Genomic DNA, 15,692 nt, shown 5'->3' on the forward strand with positions numbered 1-15,692 from the left:
CCCTTCCATAGGCGGAACGCTGCACTCTCTCTGATGGGCTATGATGAACTTATGTACTATGTTACTATGCTGCACTCTCACTGGTTCCGCTGCCGGCCATAGGCATGATTCAGGCAGCATAAATACATCCCTCTGTCTGTGGTTGTTTTCTCGCAGGTACGTTGCTGGCCATGTGTAAGTACCCCATACATGGCGGGGTGCTTGCACTCTCGCTGGATCCGCTGTCGGCCATATGCATGACCCCTATTCCGTGGGCGGTGTACGCACTCTCGCTGGATTCGCTGCCTGCCATGGGCATGCCTTCCTTCCTCAGGTGACATACACACATTCTCACTGACTGTGTTTGTCTCTCACCAGTACGTTGCTGGCCATGTGTATGACTTCCATACATGGCGGGTGCACGCACTCTCCCTGGATGAGATGCTGACCATGTGCATTACCCCCCCTTTTTTCTGGGCGGCATGCTACACTCTCACCGGATACCTTGCTGGCCATGAGCATGGCCCTCTAACATGGGTGGAACGCTTGCACTCCCATTGGATATGGTGCTGGACTTGTGCGTGACCACCCCTTGTTCCATGGGCAGAATTTGGCACGCTCATGAGATTCACGGCTGTCCTTGTATGGCTGTACTGGACTTGTACATGTCCCCCTTCATTGGCAGAGTAGTAGCACTCTCGCTAAATCAGTGTTGGGTGTATTATTGCACACTCACTTAATGCTAGGATAACCCTGTGCATGTTCCCCTTTCACTAGGTGGACCTCCTGCTGGATTATAGGGTATGTCCTGCTTCTCTGAAGTAGGTACGGCCTTAGGCATCACTCCCTTTTGGGACCGGCCTTTGCACTCTTGCAGACTGCAGTTTGCCAGATACAATTTCCCCCCTTTCGGGGCGGACTGCTTGCGTTCCATCGCATGCTATACTAGGCTTGTGCATAACTCCCTTTCAGGTTGCACTTTGCAATTCCGTACATGCTGTGGCACTCTGTGGCGAGCCCCCTTTTTCGCTGAATTAACCTTTTTGCAGTAAGCGAACGTTCTTGTGCGTTGTTTGGGCCGTTTATGCCTTCTCCTCCTGTAGGTGGGTTGGCCTTCTCACTGCTTACGGGCTGCTCGTACGTATGCCTCACCTGCTTCCTGCGGCATACTTTTGTTTTCTTGGGATACGATGCTGGCCGCAAGCCTTGCACTCGTCTCTAAGGAGTTCATTCTGTCCACCTGACCCGGACGGGCTCTACTTGCTCTCTGCTGCACGGAGCTGGGTGGTACTCATTCATTTAGTTGGCCCTTCATCCCAGGGAGTGTTCGTGGTTCCTAGATGCGTGCCCATTCGTCCTTCCGCGGTATTGCTTCCCTGCGTTAGTGGTCACATGGTCGGGAGTGCTGTTGTCTGGAGCGCCCCTCGAATTCTTCGTTGGCTCTGGCAGGACTGCGGTTCCCTTGCCTGCTGCAATTTCCTCCTCTTCGGATGTAGTGTGGTATGAGTCCTTCCTCTTGGCGCCTCTACGCTTCAGTCTGATCTGCTACCAGGTGCGGGCCGCTTTTCTCGGGGAAAGTCACCCAAATTCTCTTGGGTGCTCGATTACCCAGGTCCGGAGGACCTCCACCTTGGGTTCTCAGGGTATTCGCCTTCTGCGAGGCGGTGAACCGGGCATCTCACAGTGTAGCAGGGTTCTGCTTTTGAGCTGTCCTATGGCTTCCCTGTTGCCCACTCCTCCTTTCGATTGGAGGGTGTTATGCCGGCCTCTGTCTCGACTACCTTATCTCGCCGGCTCTGTTTGGCTCCCGCTCGGTACAGATCACTCCGATGTGGCTTCTGTCCCGCCAGACTTCAGAGGCTGTTCCTTCACTGTCCTCCCCTCTGGGGAGAGCATGGTTGTTCATGTGGATGGTTCCGGTGTTCCTTTTGGCCTCGTACTGTCTCCCTTGTCCACACTGGCTGTATTAGCTGTGCCTATTTACCGAGTCTACCGCGTTCTGTCCTCCCGCTGAGTGCAGATTGCGTGGTCCATTCTAAGTCAATGGTCCTGCTGTAGACTTACCTTCTCGGTAACTTGGGGGGACTACCTTTCGGTCCAGATTGTCCTTTGATCTCCCACACCGGGACTGTAGAACATGGCTACATCAGCATGGACTTTAGCCTGTCTTGTCCTGGCATCTGGCGGATGCTGGGCGGGCCCTTTGGTTCCTTTCAGTCTGTCCTTCTACTCCCCCGCTAGGGTGGATACGGGACAACGTTGCCCGGGGGCCGACGGGACCAGTTTTGTCGACTTCTGCCCGTGTTACTGGTCTGCGCCTGATCACATTGGTTTTTTTCGCCCGCTTGCCAGGCGACTCCAGCGGGTTTGCTACTGTCCGCTCCTGGCTGTATTCGTCCAGGATCTGTCGTAAGACTTATGGTTCTTTTGTCTGGGGTTCTGTGGGAAGCTGTGCATTCCCCACTCTGACCTTTTCTCTCCCCATGGTTCTGTCTTTTTTTTTTTTTTTTTTTTTTTTTTTTTTTTCCAGTCCGGCCTGGACCTGGGACTGGGATTCCTTTACTTGAGGTGTCAAGTGTCAGCGCTGTTCTTCCTCTTCCAGCGTTCCCCGGCCCTCTGGGCCTGTCAAGACCTTCTTACTCGAAATGGCTCTTTGGTTCCTCTGTACTGTCCTTCGGTATCGCCCTGGGAACTTCATACTGAGCTCTCGGTGCTCCAATCTTGTCCTTGGAGCCGTTACAGAAGTTCTCTCTACCCCGTCTGTCCTGTACGGTTGTGTTTCCGTATCAGTCGTGTCTCTGACTGGGGCCTGAATGGCCCCTTTTTGTTCTGAGCCTTATGTCTTTTCCCAGGACAGGGCTGTTCTACATCCCGTTCCTTCCTTCTGAAGGTGGTGTTTGCCTTTCGCTTCAACACTTCACCGATTTGGACGTTGTTTGGGCCTTGCCGGTTTTACTTGGAGATCTCCGACTCTTGTCGACGTTTGGTCTCTTGGGTTTCCTGGAGGTCCGCACTTAGAGTTGACGGACTCCAGGGTGGTTTTCCTCCGCCTTATCAGATTGGCTATTGCTGAGGTTACCGCACCGAGGGCAGGTTTCTGCCTTTGCTGTCACCGTTCATTTCACCAGAGCGATCGGTGCCTCCTGGGCCGGAGACATTGGGCTTCGGCCATGCATTTGAGCAGGGCGGCCACAGGTCTTCCGTGCACGCTTTACAGAGTTCTACAGGGTGCATACTCTGGCTTCGGCGTATGCTGCCTTGGTCCGCCTGGGTCTGCAGGCGGAGGTTCCTTGATGCCTTCGGGTGCTTCGCCTTGGAGCTGTGGTCCCTCCCCTTTTGGACTGCTTTTGAACGTCCCAAGGTCTTCTGTGTCCCCCAAGGAAACTGGGCGAGAAAACGAGATTTTTGTATAACTTACCAGTAAAATCTCTTTCTCGCTCTTTCCTTGGGGGACACAGCACCCACCCATTCATTGTTTTTCTCTACACGGTTTCCGAGTTTGTGTTACCCGTTGGGTAGTTGGCTTGTTGGTTCCTTGTTGGACTTTGCCTTTTCTCACTGCTTGGACACGCAACTGGCAGTCTCTCTCTCCAGGCTGAGGGTATAGCTGTGGAGGAGGGGCTTAACAGCTTTCACTTAGTGTCACGCCTCCTATGGAGATGAGCTATACCCAAGGTCTTCTGTGTCCCCCAAGGAAAGAGCGAGAAAGAGATTTTACTGGTAAGTTATACAAAAATCTCGTTTTTGGCACTGTTTATGTGATATTATTATAGAGCTGGTTGTTATGGACACGGTGATATCTAACATCAACTTTTTTTTTTTTATTATTATTTCACTTTAACACAATAATTGCATTTTTGAAACCAAAAAAATGATGTTTTAGTGCCCCCATGTTCTGAGAGCTATATTTTTTATTTTTTGGGCGATTGTCTTAGGTAGGGGCTCTTCTTTTTTTTATTTATTTTTTTGCACGGGATGAGGTGACTTTTATTGGTACCATTTTGGGTGGCATGCACCTTTTTGATCACATGGTGTTGCACTTTTTGTGATGTAAGGTGACAAATGTTTTTTTTTTTTGTTTTCAAACATTTTTTTTTTTTTTACGGTGTTTATCGGATGGGGTGGATCATGTGATATTTATAGAGCCAGTCGTTATGGATGCGGCGATACCTAGTGTGAGAGTGTGCGTTTTATTTCTGTCCCACTCTGGGACTTTACTTTTGGGGGTCTGATCTCCTCTGCAATGCATTACAATACATCTGTATTGTAATGCATTTCCTGTTAGTGTATTACACAGAGTAATACACTAATAGGTTGCCTAGGAGACGCAGGTCCCGATGCCATGCAAGGCATTGGGCAGCCTCTGCACGACATCGGGCTGCCTTCTCTCCTATCTGGTCCCTGCCACAGCAGCACGGGGACCCGATGGGCTCCCCCACCCGCCGCAGATCCCTTCTATGCCACGGTCAGCACTGATCACGGCATAGAAGGGGTTAAACAAGTCGATGCCGGCGGATACAGCCGGGGCCTGGCTACCAGGGACTGCCGGGCCCCTGCAGTGATCGGGCGTGCACCGCTCTGGTGCCTGCCTGATCACCATGACGTAATGGTACATCAGAATGTGGGAACGCACCTGCCACCATGACGTACTATTACGTCATATGTCAGGAAGGGGTTAAAAAAAAAGAATGTTTGTTTTTGCATTGCCAAAGACCCATAACTTTTTTTTTATTTTTATGGAGCTGTGAAAGGGCTTGATTTTTGTGAAATGACTTGTAGTTTTCATTGGTATCACTTAGGTACCCCAAACAGCAATTCTACCATTGTGTTTGTTTTTTTCTCTTTTATGGCCTTCACTGTGCTGGATAAATTATATGATAATTATGTAGTTGTGTGTGTGTGTGTGGTGTTGTTGTTGTTGTTGTTGTTGTTGTTGTTGTTTTACTAAAACTTTATTTTGCTGAGACCCATGCAGTACTTAAACTAGGCCGCTGTAAAAATGTCAGCTCCCTAGGCTAAGGCCCCTTAGGGACTGCAATAAAAAGGCAAATTGGCTGGCAAAAAGGGTTAATAAGTGATTAAAAAAATGTAATGGAAGTTTCCCTTTAAAGGTCCCCCCTTCCCAGAAACGGCACCACTTTTGTCCATTAGCTGTGCCTGAAATGGTAGCTTAACCACCTTTGCTTGAATATAGACGCAGTCCATGGACAATAGTGGTGCTTTTTCAGGGGAAACATGCAGAACAACCCTTGTAATGTCAGGGTGTCATACTAAAATGGTGTGGGAGGTTGAGAGGGTGGTATTCTGGAGGTTCTGCACACTGAGTGCACACCAGTGATTTACTTTCCGTAACAATATGGTTGCTCTGCAGGTAAAAATTAATTTATTCAGCAGGTCTACTCCCATTCTTACCATATGAAAATTGTGGCATGACTGGCTCTGGGTCACCATGTGGTTGTGGCTGCAACTACTTTGTACACAGAAGTCTGGAGCCACCACAATTGGTGCATGCTTTTGAATAGTGCCCAGAAAAGGTTAATAATAGCAGCCGAAGCATCACAACCATGTGAACATACTACAGATACCCTTTATAAGCTAATGGTAGATACTAAAGTGCCTATGGATTTTATTTTTTTTACTGTCCCTAACTGCTGTATATGCAAGTAGACACAGATTAGGCAATGCTATATGCAAATTGGATGACTTTACTAAAGTTACCAGTGGGTGCACAGAAACACTGAGTCAACATGAACAGTGGCAGATCCACAAGATCCCGCTATCCACAACAATAGCAAAATATTGCAGATCTCACTAGAGAAGAGAAACAACATTAAATGGTTATCCCATGACTAATGTAAAAAAATGAAAATGAGACCTCATATAGTACATGACAACCTCTTTCTAAGACCTCTTTTTCACACAACCGTTTTTGTTTTGTTTTTTTCCATTTACAGACCGTTTTTTTGCGTTCTGTATATGGAACCATTCATTTCAATGGTTCCACAAAAAAAAAAAAACGGAATGTACTCCGTATGCATTCCGTTTCCGTTTTTTCCGTTCCGTTGAAAGATAGAACATGTCCTATTATTGCCCGCAAATCACGTTCCGTGGCTCCATTCAAGTCGATGGGTCCACAAAAAAACCTGAACACATACGGAAATGCATCCGTTTTTGCGGAACCATCTATTGAAAATTTTATGCCCAGCCCAATTTTTTCTATGTAATTACTGTATATGCCATACAGAACGGAAAAACGGAACAAAAAACGGAAACGCAACTGAAAAAAAAAGGGACAACGGATCCTTGAAAAACTGACCGCAAAAACATTGAAAAAGCCATATAGTTGTGTGAAGGAGGCCTAAAAGCTAGAACCAGCCCTGTACCTCACATGGTCTAGTGGTCTCCCCATTCATTGCTCCAACTGCTCTGCTAGATTTATATAAAGCTGGCAGCTCAAAGGGAGTGTCTTTTCTGCTGCAGCTCAAGGGGGCGTGTCCATGCTCTCCCTGTCACAGCTCAGGAGGCAGTTGAAGCATGTGCGGCCATCTTGGTGAGCCGGACAAAGGAAAAAAGAAAAAGCGGCAGGTGGCGCTATACAAAAACATTTTATTGAATAACTCGGTGGCTATGCTAAATTTTTAATTACATGCAATTACAAAAGTATTCACATCCAGGTGGTTTAAAAACTGTAGAATAGGGGCGGAGCCTAGCCGCTGATGGAGACGGAGCTGTAGGAGAGATCTCCTTCCGCTAAAGTCCGTGCTCTTTAGCTTATACACAGAAATACCTGCGACAATATGGTAAAAATCATCGGGAGAGACAAGCCCAGAGAAGCTCCTAGGCACTCCAGCTCGCAGAAAAACCCGGTGGAGATGGACAAATACCTCTATAAGAAGAGCGCCGTGTCCCCAGCGCGCGCTTCCAAGATGGCGCGGGACGAGGGAGATTGGATTCCTGCGGAGGATGAAAATGCAGAAAGTGATGCGGTGTCATGCGCGGGAGATGACCACGAAAAAGATAGTGGCGCTCTCACAAAAGCTTTCTTTAAAGCCACGCTACAGCAAGCGATTGCCCCGCTCGTAAGGGAGATACGTGACCTCAGCCATGAGATGAGATCTCTAGGCCAGCGAGTTGAAAAGCTGGAATCTCGACAGGATCGCATGATCAAACACAGCACAGCACTCGAACAGACGCTGGAGCAGCATGCCTCCTCATTGAATACTACCCACCTCATGATAGAAGACCAAGAGAACTGAGGTAGGAGGAGGAATCTCCGTCTCAAAGGCCTTTCAGAGCTAGTGGCGAATGAAGACTTGGAGTCTGCCGCCATGAAGTTATTTACAGATCTGCTGGGGGAACAAAGGGCAGCCTCCATTGTCATAGAGCGGATCCATCGCTCCCTCAGGGCCAGACCCAAAGCGGATGAACCCCCAAGAGACGTGGTATGTGGGCTTTTAAGTTAGAGACACAGCTGCCATCCTACAAGCCGCGAGGGACACCAAGGATATCAGGTACACTGACTCTTATCCTTCTATTTCAAGACCTACCGCCCTCCACACTGGCGAAGAGGTGAATTCTCAGGCCCCTTACAGAACAGCTCAGAAACCAGAAAGTTCTGTACAATGGTTGTTCCCTTTCGGGTTGTCCTTCGCTAAAAATGGCCGCAGATGTGTCGTGCGCAATCCCTCTGACCTAACTGAGGCCTGGTCCATATTGGGGGTCGCACCAGTCCAGATAGACTCTTGGCTACCCGTAGACTCTCTTGCGGGCAAACTACCTCTCCTCCCGCCAAGGGAACCGTGGGAGACAGTTGCCAGACCGAAATCCAGCAACAAGAGACGGGCTGACATTAAATAGGCCCACAGCACCGGGCGATCTACTTTAGTGAATCTGTGCCGATAGCCGTTGTTTCTCATGGCCCCTGGCACACTGGAAACGGCAGTGAGTGAACCCTGACAGTCCATGACTATCTTTTTCCCTATGAAAGTCACTGTCGACACCCTAAGAGTACGGACTCTGCTGATACCCTACTTATATGCTATGGGGCCCAATACACCTGAAATGCGGGTATCTGAATTGGAACAAACCCCAATAATCAAGACCTCAGAGTACAAGTACCATACTTGCTCTACTGAGGCCTACTCGCAGGGGTGGGATACTCCGGAAGCCAAATTCACCCACTAAACAAAAATGGTTTATCAGCTCGCAGGCTCATAAATAACCTTGGGTGTCCAATACACTTATCTCGCTGATGGACTTTGCTGACCCCTCATGGCGTTAATTAATGTGACCACTTTCAATGTGAGAGGTCTTAATACACCTCAGAAGCGTTCTCAGATTTTCACCATGTTGAGGAAAAGCAAGAGTCACATATGTTTCCTACAGGAAACACATTTTAAAAATGGGAAAGTTCCTAGACTGCCGAAATCTAAATTCTCTCAGTGGTTTCACAACACATACCACAAAGCCGCCAGGGGGGTCAGCATAGCCATTAGTAGAAATGTACCCTTTTGTGACCTCAGGGACCCAAATGGACCCGGAAGGTAGATTTATGTTTGGGTAGGGTAGGCCAGGTTATGGTTTCCCTAGCGTGTCTTTATGCACCTAATACGCGCCAGCACAAATGGATTAAACATACCCTCAAAAGCTTCAGGGATTTTGCGGAAGGAATTCTAATAGTAGGGCGAGATGTCAATGTCATGCTCAATCCCTTATTAGATGCATCCATAGGTGGCACTGCTCAATCCCAAAGGACGATAGGAGGCATCCAACTGTTGTTGAAGGAATACAGGCTAATAGATACTTGGAGGATGTTACATAGTTCTGACAGGGACTACACATTTTATTCAGCAGTACACCATACATACCAACGCCTAGATTACATATTTATTTCTCAATCCCATGTAGACATGGTGCGTGACTCCACTATAGAACCCATTACTGTATCCGATCATGCCCCGGTGACCACTACCATCTCCTTTGCTAACTTACCTGTTAGGGAGTGGGCGTGGCGTCTCAATGAGACTATTTTAGACTCTGAACGTCACTCGTCTGACATCACTAAAAAACTTACAAGATATTTCCAGGAGAATGATCCCAAGGATACGTCGCAAACGATAACGTGGGAAGCACACAAGGCCTTCATCCGGGGGGAACTTATAGCCCTAGGTTCTCGTATCAAGAAATAGAGGCAGAACAAAATAAACTCCCTGATAAGTCAAATAACCTCTATAGAAACAAAGCAGAAAAGATCAATTGTTCTTTCACTACAGGCCGAACTTGAGTCCCTTAGGAGACAACTAAAAGAACTCCTCAACATTAGATGTGCTAAGGCTTATCACTACTCCAAAACCCAATTCTATCTCCATGGGGATAAGGGCAACCGCTTGATGTCGCACATGATAAAGAAAAGAAATGAGGCACAACATATTGCAGCAATCGGAACAGATAGTCACACTGGTAGCCACGACTAAAGATATTGCAAGGGAGTTCTGCTCGTTCTACTCAAAATTGTACAATATTGACCCCCCTAAAAAGACTCTGCATACAGAACATACTCAAGATAAGAAGCGACAGTTAATAGATAGCTTCCTGACAAAATTGCATCTCCCCAGTTTGCAGGAGGCAGATGGCTCCTCTCTTCTTAAACCGGTCACAGAAGGTGAAGTTGTAAAAATACTTAGCTCGATGCCTATGGGCAAAGCCCCGGGGCCAGATGGTCTACCAGTAGGCTATTATAAGAAATTTCTATCTGTCTTAACCCCAGAACTCACTAAATGGTGCCAGGCACTTCTAGAAGGGAACCCCTTACCAAAACGGACTTTGGAGGCCACTATTACCATAATCCACAAGGAAGGGAAAGACAACACAGAGTGTGGAAATTACCGTCCCATATCATTGTTAAACATAGATGTCAAGATATGGGCTAAACTCCTAGCTTCTAGACTAGCCCCCCTCATAACAAAAATAGTCCACCCAGAGCAGGCGGGTTTCGTGTTGGGTCGAGAGGGTAGCTCCCAATCGTGTAGATTGATGAATGCAGCTTTCTGGGTTCATAAGAAGTCTTCTCCACTAGTCCTTCTTAGCACGGACACAGAGAAGGCCTTCGATAGGGTAAATTGGCTATATATGCAGAGAACTCTACATAGATTTGGAGTGCCAGACCCCTTTATACGGGCAGTTATGTCTTTATATGGATCCCCAGGAGCAAGAGTAAGAGTTAATGGCATACTGTCGGAGCCCTTTCCCATTACAAATGGGACACGACAGGGCTGCCCCCTGTCGCCCTCTCTCGCCCTCTCTCTTCATACTTGTAATGGAAACACTGCTACAAGCATTCAGAGATGATCCATGTATAAGGGGTCTAAAAATTGGTAAAACTGAACATAAATGTGCTGCATTTGCAGACTATCTTATGCTCTTGATATCAAATCCCACAAAAGCCTTCCCACATGTCTTAGACACCTTCTCTGAGTTTGGCAAACTGTCCAATTTTAAAATCAACTACACTAAGTCGGAGACAATGGGGTTTAACCTCTCGACCCAAACGATCCATTTATTAAAAGACAGCTTTCCCTTTAAATTGAATCCTACCTCTCTTCCATATCTGGGAATAACTCTCCCCAATAACCCCTCCCTTCTATATAAACTAAATTATCCTACATTAGTGAAAAATATTCAGGAGCAGCTGAGCTCTCTTGCTCTGCCGTGGCTGTCATGGATAGGTAGAAAGAACCTCTTACAAACTTATATCATGCCCAAAATCACGTACCTGTTACAAATGGTGCCTATATTTCTCCCAAAGTCTTTTTTCAAAACTGTCAGACAAATCCTTATGACCTTCCTATGGAGAGGCAAGAAACCTAGGATTTCTTTCCTCAAACTTACAAGGAGCAGAGCTCACAGAGGTTTTGGCCTGCCGGATGTGTAGCCCTATTAGAAAGCGATCCAATTGAAAAGGTGGTTACAGCTGTGCATACCAAAATATAGGATACTGGGTTCTGATATTGAGACAGACCTACTGTCAGATGTTCAATCGGCGGGTCTGTGGGGGCTGAATACCACTGCTACCACTCCACACAACCTCACAAGAGGTATATACCAAACCATAAGGTCCTTACACACAACATTGGGGCTATTCTCCTCCCCCCCCCCAAGACCCTACCTGCAAAGTTAATACCTTATCTTTTAAATACACACACCCACGAGTTACCCCATTTTTGGAAAGGCTTCAAAGATGTCACGATCTCTTCCCTGCTTCAGGAGGTCGGTTCAGCTAATAATATCCCAAACTTTTGCTCTCAAGCCATTTCTGTTAGCAACTTCATAGCGAACCAGGAACTACAGAGTTTCCTCAGGACCTTACTGTCTAACACTAAGATTCAGGCAGACCCCACGTGGTTTAAGAGACTAACCATGTTAGAATCCTGCCCGAAACATTGCATATCTACCCTATACAGGGCACTGATTACCCCCATAGATCCAGTTGTCCCTTCCTATATCAGATCTTGGGAAAAAGATCTCAATATATCTGTCTCTGCTCAGGAGATCGCACACATTCATCGGAACTCACATGGATTCTCGAGATGTGCAAAAATTCAGGAACACTCATATAAGACAGTAACGAGGTGGTACAATGACCCACAGAAACTATTTGTAATGGGCCTATCTCAGTCGGATGTGTGCTGGAGATGCTCAGCCCACGCGGGTTCCCTAGGTCATATCTTTTGGTCATGCCCCCAGATTCGACAGTTCTGGGACCTAATTGGAAGGGAAATTAATAAGGTATGCCATTCTGACTGGGTTTTCTCTCCCCAATTTATACTCCTTTTGGCTTCCAGGCAATAAGTGGTACCCCTCTTCTAAAGATCTAGCTACTTTACTGATCCAGGCGGCGAGACTTTTAATCCCACTTCAATGGCTCAGTCCCTCGCCCCCGACATTAGAACAATGGCACTCAAAAGTAGATCAAATATACCTAATGGAGGAATTAGTCAGTTGGTCATACAGATCTCATGAAAAATTTGCTAAGTTGTGGAAACCTTGGAAGGATTATAGGAATCCCCCCAGTCAACCCTAGTCCAACACAATGCTTTCTAGAAATTTATGTGATCCCGAGATGGGTAATATCACTAACTACTCAAATACATAGTGTCTCTTATTGGAACACTCAATACTGTACCAGACTGTTAGTTTGTTCAATATTTTAGACTGATCAAAGTTTATTTCTTATGCCCTAGCTGCCCTTGTATGGGAGTACTAGATTTGATACAACCAGTGTAATTCATCCGGTATGACTGCCTATTATCTGATGTCGCAATATATAAGGGATACTATTGATTGTAGACCTGTTTAGTAATACAGTAATGTATTGCATTCGTATTGGTGTTATCAACTGTACCCCCATCCCTTCCTCTACCCCTCTTTCCCTTTCCTTGCCCCCCCCCCCCCTCATATGTTCCTCCCCATTTATCCCTGACTTATCTATATTCATAAGATGCTGTATTTGTCTCACCACCTATTTTGAATCTCTTGTGTACAATCATTTGTGATCCTTGTTAATTGTGAGACTTATTTCAATTATGAAAATAAGATTTAAAAAATAAAATAAAAAAAACTGTAGAATATTTTTTGTGGGACCAACCCTTTAATAAAAGAACCACAAGCAGAAAATTGTACCAAGGCTCAGGTGATGATGCACAGCACTGTAACCTAGTTCTGTCCTTGGTACCTATTAATGTCCTTTGTGTTTTGTTCCTTCATATAGCCAGCCAAGCCAGAGATCTGCTATCAAAAATGTTAGTAATTGATGCTTCCAAGAGGATCTCTGTTGACGATGCTCTGCTGCACCCCTACATCAATGTTTGGTACGACTCTCTAGAGGCTGAAGCTGTGAGTATTTTCCATTTTTTCATCTTGTATATGTTTATGGAATTCCGCTATTGTTGTGTTAAAGGATAGTGAACTGTACAACAGTCCGCGCCCGTTTTGCAGACCGCAGATCTACAAAACACAGGCACTGGCCGTGTGCACTGAGCATCGCTGTATAGACCCATTGACTTTAAGATGTGGCCAAAGATAGGACATGTCCTATCTTTTGTGGCACGGAGGCATGGACCCAGAAGCACACATAGTTATGAAAAAACTTGTATGTATCCATTGTAGTGGTTCAATAAGTATTGAAAGCTGACAACCCTACTGATGTGGATTTAGAGCATCTGCTGGGACTGGTATGTTTTATGATTGGGTTCTATCCACATTGATTCTCCATTTTCTTACACAGCCTCCACCAAAGATACCAGATAAGCAGCTGGATGAGAGAGAACATACAATAGAGGAATGGAAAGGTAATTGTCAAACGCCTTTCTTCTCTGCACAGTTTGATCAAGCTTAGGTCAGACTAAGAATCTACCTGGGTCTATTCAGAGCAAACAGTCTTCATTCTCTATCAAATACCTAATACCTTCATTTTTGGTGACCACTATACTACTTTTTGTTCCAAAGCTCACAGTCATAGATTTAAATGGAGTTCTTCCAGTTTAGACCATAAGAGTTGAGGGGGTGTTTGCGAATGTGAGCCTCTCTTTTGAAGTAATGGGAACCACAGTGTGTTTCATTTCTGGGACCCTTAGTTTCTGAATAAGAGGCTTTCAACGCGGTAAGTACACCAGGTGTAAAACCTTTTGGGCATTTTCTATGGATGTCTACAATGGCATAGGCCTTCATTTCTTTCTTGACCTTGAGATTCCGTATATTTTGTCCTGGTGTAATCTTTATAACTCAAGCACATGCAAATATAGGTGATTTAGAAAATAACTTCATGATATACAATATATAAATAAAGTGGCATACTAATCCACTAAATAGACCCCCCCCCCCTCCCCAATATACAAAGGTCATCATTGGTTAATATTCATATAAAAAAAAAAAATGCTTTCCCAAACTATATCAAATAAGGGATACTATGGATGCATAGATAAAGTACCTGAAAGCACTGTTCCTTACAACTAAAGCTATAATGGCACAGATACTATGGGTTAGCATGTATATATTATCTCGACAAACATACAAAAAGTATAAAATACAGTCCAGGAAGGAGGGAGTGTGAGCTTATATCCAGGGAGGGATACACATTAAAGACCTTTTTGTATTGTCCCATCAAGAAGTGTTCTGCTGGTTTGCAGTTCACACCTATTATAACTTTTTTTTATATTATATTCACAAGATCATACATTTTGTTTTACAGAGTTAATATACAAGGAAGTTCTGGATTGGGAAGAAAGAGCAAGAAATGGTGTCATCCGGGGTCAACCAGCCCCTTTAGGTTGGTTTCATTTGCACAGAATTGACGATTTAGTGAATATATTGGAGATGGGAATAGTTGGAGAGATGGTGTATGTGTATGTGTGTGTGTGTGTGTATATGTATGTATATATATATATATATATATATAATTCAGCAAACAAAAAATAACACGCAGCACTAGTCCAATAGCACGGGTACAAAATCCTCCCAGCCGCAGGCTTAACGGCTAATATGTTCAAAAGATGAGGCAGCACTCCAGAGATAAAGTGAAAAACGATGGACCCTTTATTGACCCCTCTGCAACGTTTCAACAGCTCAATGCAGTCTTTATCAAGCATAAATCATGGTGTATCACAGGGGTATATATACCCAGAATACATAGCAGCAAATAGAGTGACAATCAATTAATAAATAATACAATCATAAAAATAGATGTTAAAATACATAAGATATAATCATACAGTGATCCGTGTATCATCGATATAATTTACATGATTGTGTTCAAATAGACAATATTCATGATTAATTCAAACATATACTATAAACTGTGTAAATTGAACACCTTAAGACAGTGTTACATCACCTGTGCATAAGTGTCAGCAATAGCTGTAATTAATAAAAACTCACTCAGCGGGAACAGACCAGCGGCGCCAAAATGTATGTATGTATGTGTGTGTGTATATGTGTATATCTATATCTCTATATCTCTATATATCTATATATATATATATATATATATATATATATATATATATATATATAATCTTATTGATTTATAAAGACGTTGACTGTAGGTTGTGTTAAGACTGATGGCTGTGACACATTAGGTCTCAGGTTATGAACATATTCACCAAGCTTGCATATAGATTGCCCAACTCGCTTGGTGTGTGCCAAGATAACGTTGTAGACCATGCTACTCCATGCAGTGCCGTACGTCTCAACTTTCTTTCAAAGGTACACGTTAGGAAATCCACACTATGAATAGTGCCAATGGAAGGCTCAAATGACATGCACTCTTTTTATTTTACAATGTTAATCCCCCATGAGAATAACTCCCTAGATTGAAGGAAACCTGTCACCTCCAACAAACATCCCAAGACGGCAGCAGTACCTTAGAGTAGCCAGCAGCATGTTTGTAATGATCATTTTCTTCCTGCAGGTAGTTGAAGCAAAAGCTGTAAAAACGTTCTTTAATCCCCTGCCCGGCGCGCTTCTCTAGTCAGGCTTGAAGTCACGGAGGCAGCGGCCTCCTTGCTTCAAGTCACGGTAACCACGCCCCCTTCCCTGCCTCTTTGCTGCGATTGACAGCGCTTATGCACGACAGTTCGGCTGGTTTTGCCAAACTGCCGGCTGTCAGTCACAGGGAAGGGGGCGTGGTTACCGTGACTTGAAGCAAGGAGGCCGCTGCC

The 15,692-nt window shown here is 45.2% G+C and overlaps 1 protein-coding gene across 3 annotated transcripts in view; it reads left to right on the forward strand.

Moving 5' to 3' along the window:
• MAPK8 (mitogen-activated protein kinase 8) overlaps positions 1-15,692 on the forward strand; it is a 62,084-nt gene that overhangs the window by 38,588 nt on the left and 7,804 nt on the right. For all 3 annotated transcript variants that reach the window (XM_040434922.1, XM_040434921.1, XM_040434923.1), the window contains exons 9-11: positions 12,746-12,870; positions 13,262-13,325; positions 14,225-14,302. In XM_040434922.1, coding sequence (XP_040290856.1) covers positions 12,746-12,870; positions 13,262-13,325; positions 14,225-14,302 — 267 coding nt within the window. The remainder of the gene's footprint in view (positions 1-12,745; positions 12,871-13,261; positions 13,326-14,224; positions 14,303-15,692) is intronic.

The sequence above is a fragment of the Bufo bufo genome, chromosome 6 (genome assembly GCF_905171765.1).
Source record: "Bufo bufo chromosome 6, aBufBuf1.1, whole genome shotgun sequence".
NCBI classification, from domain to species: domain Eukaryota; kingdom Metazoa; phylum Chordata; class Amphibia; order Anura; family Bufonidae; genus Bufo; species Bufo bufo.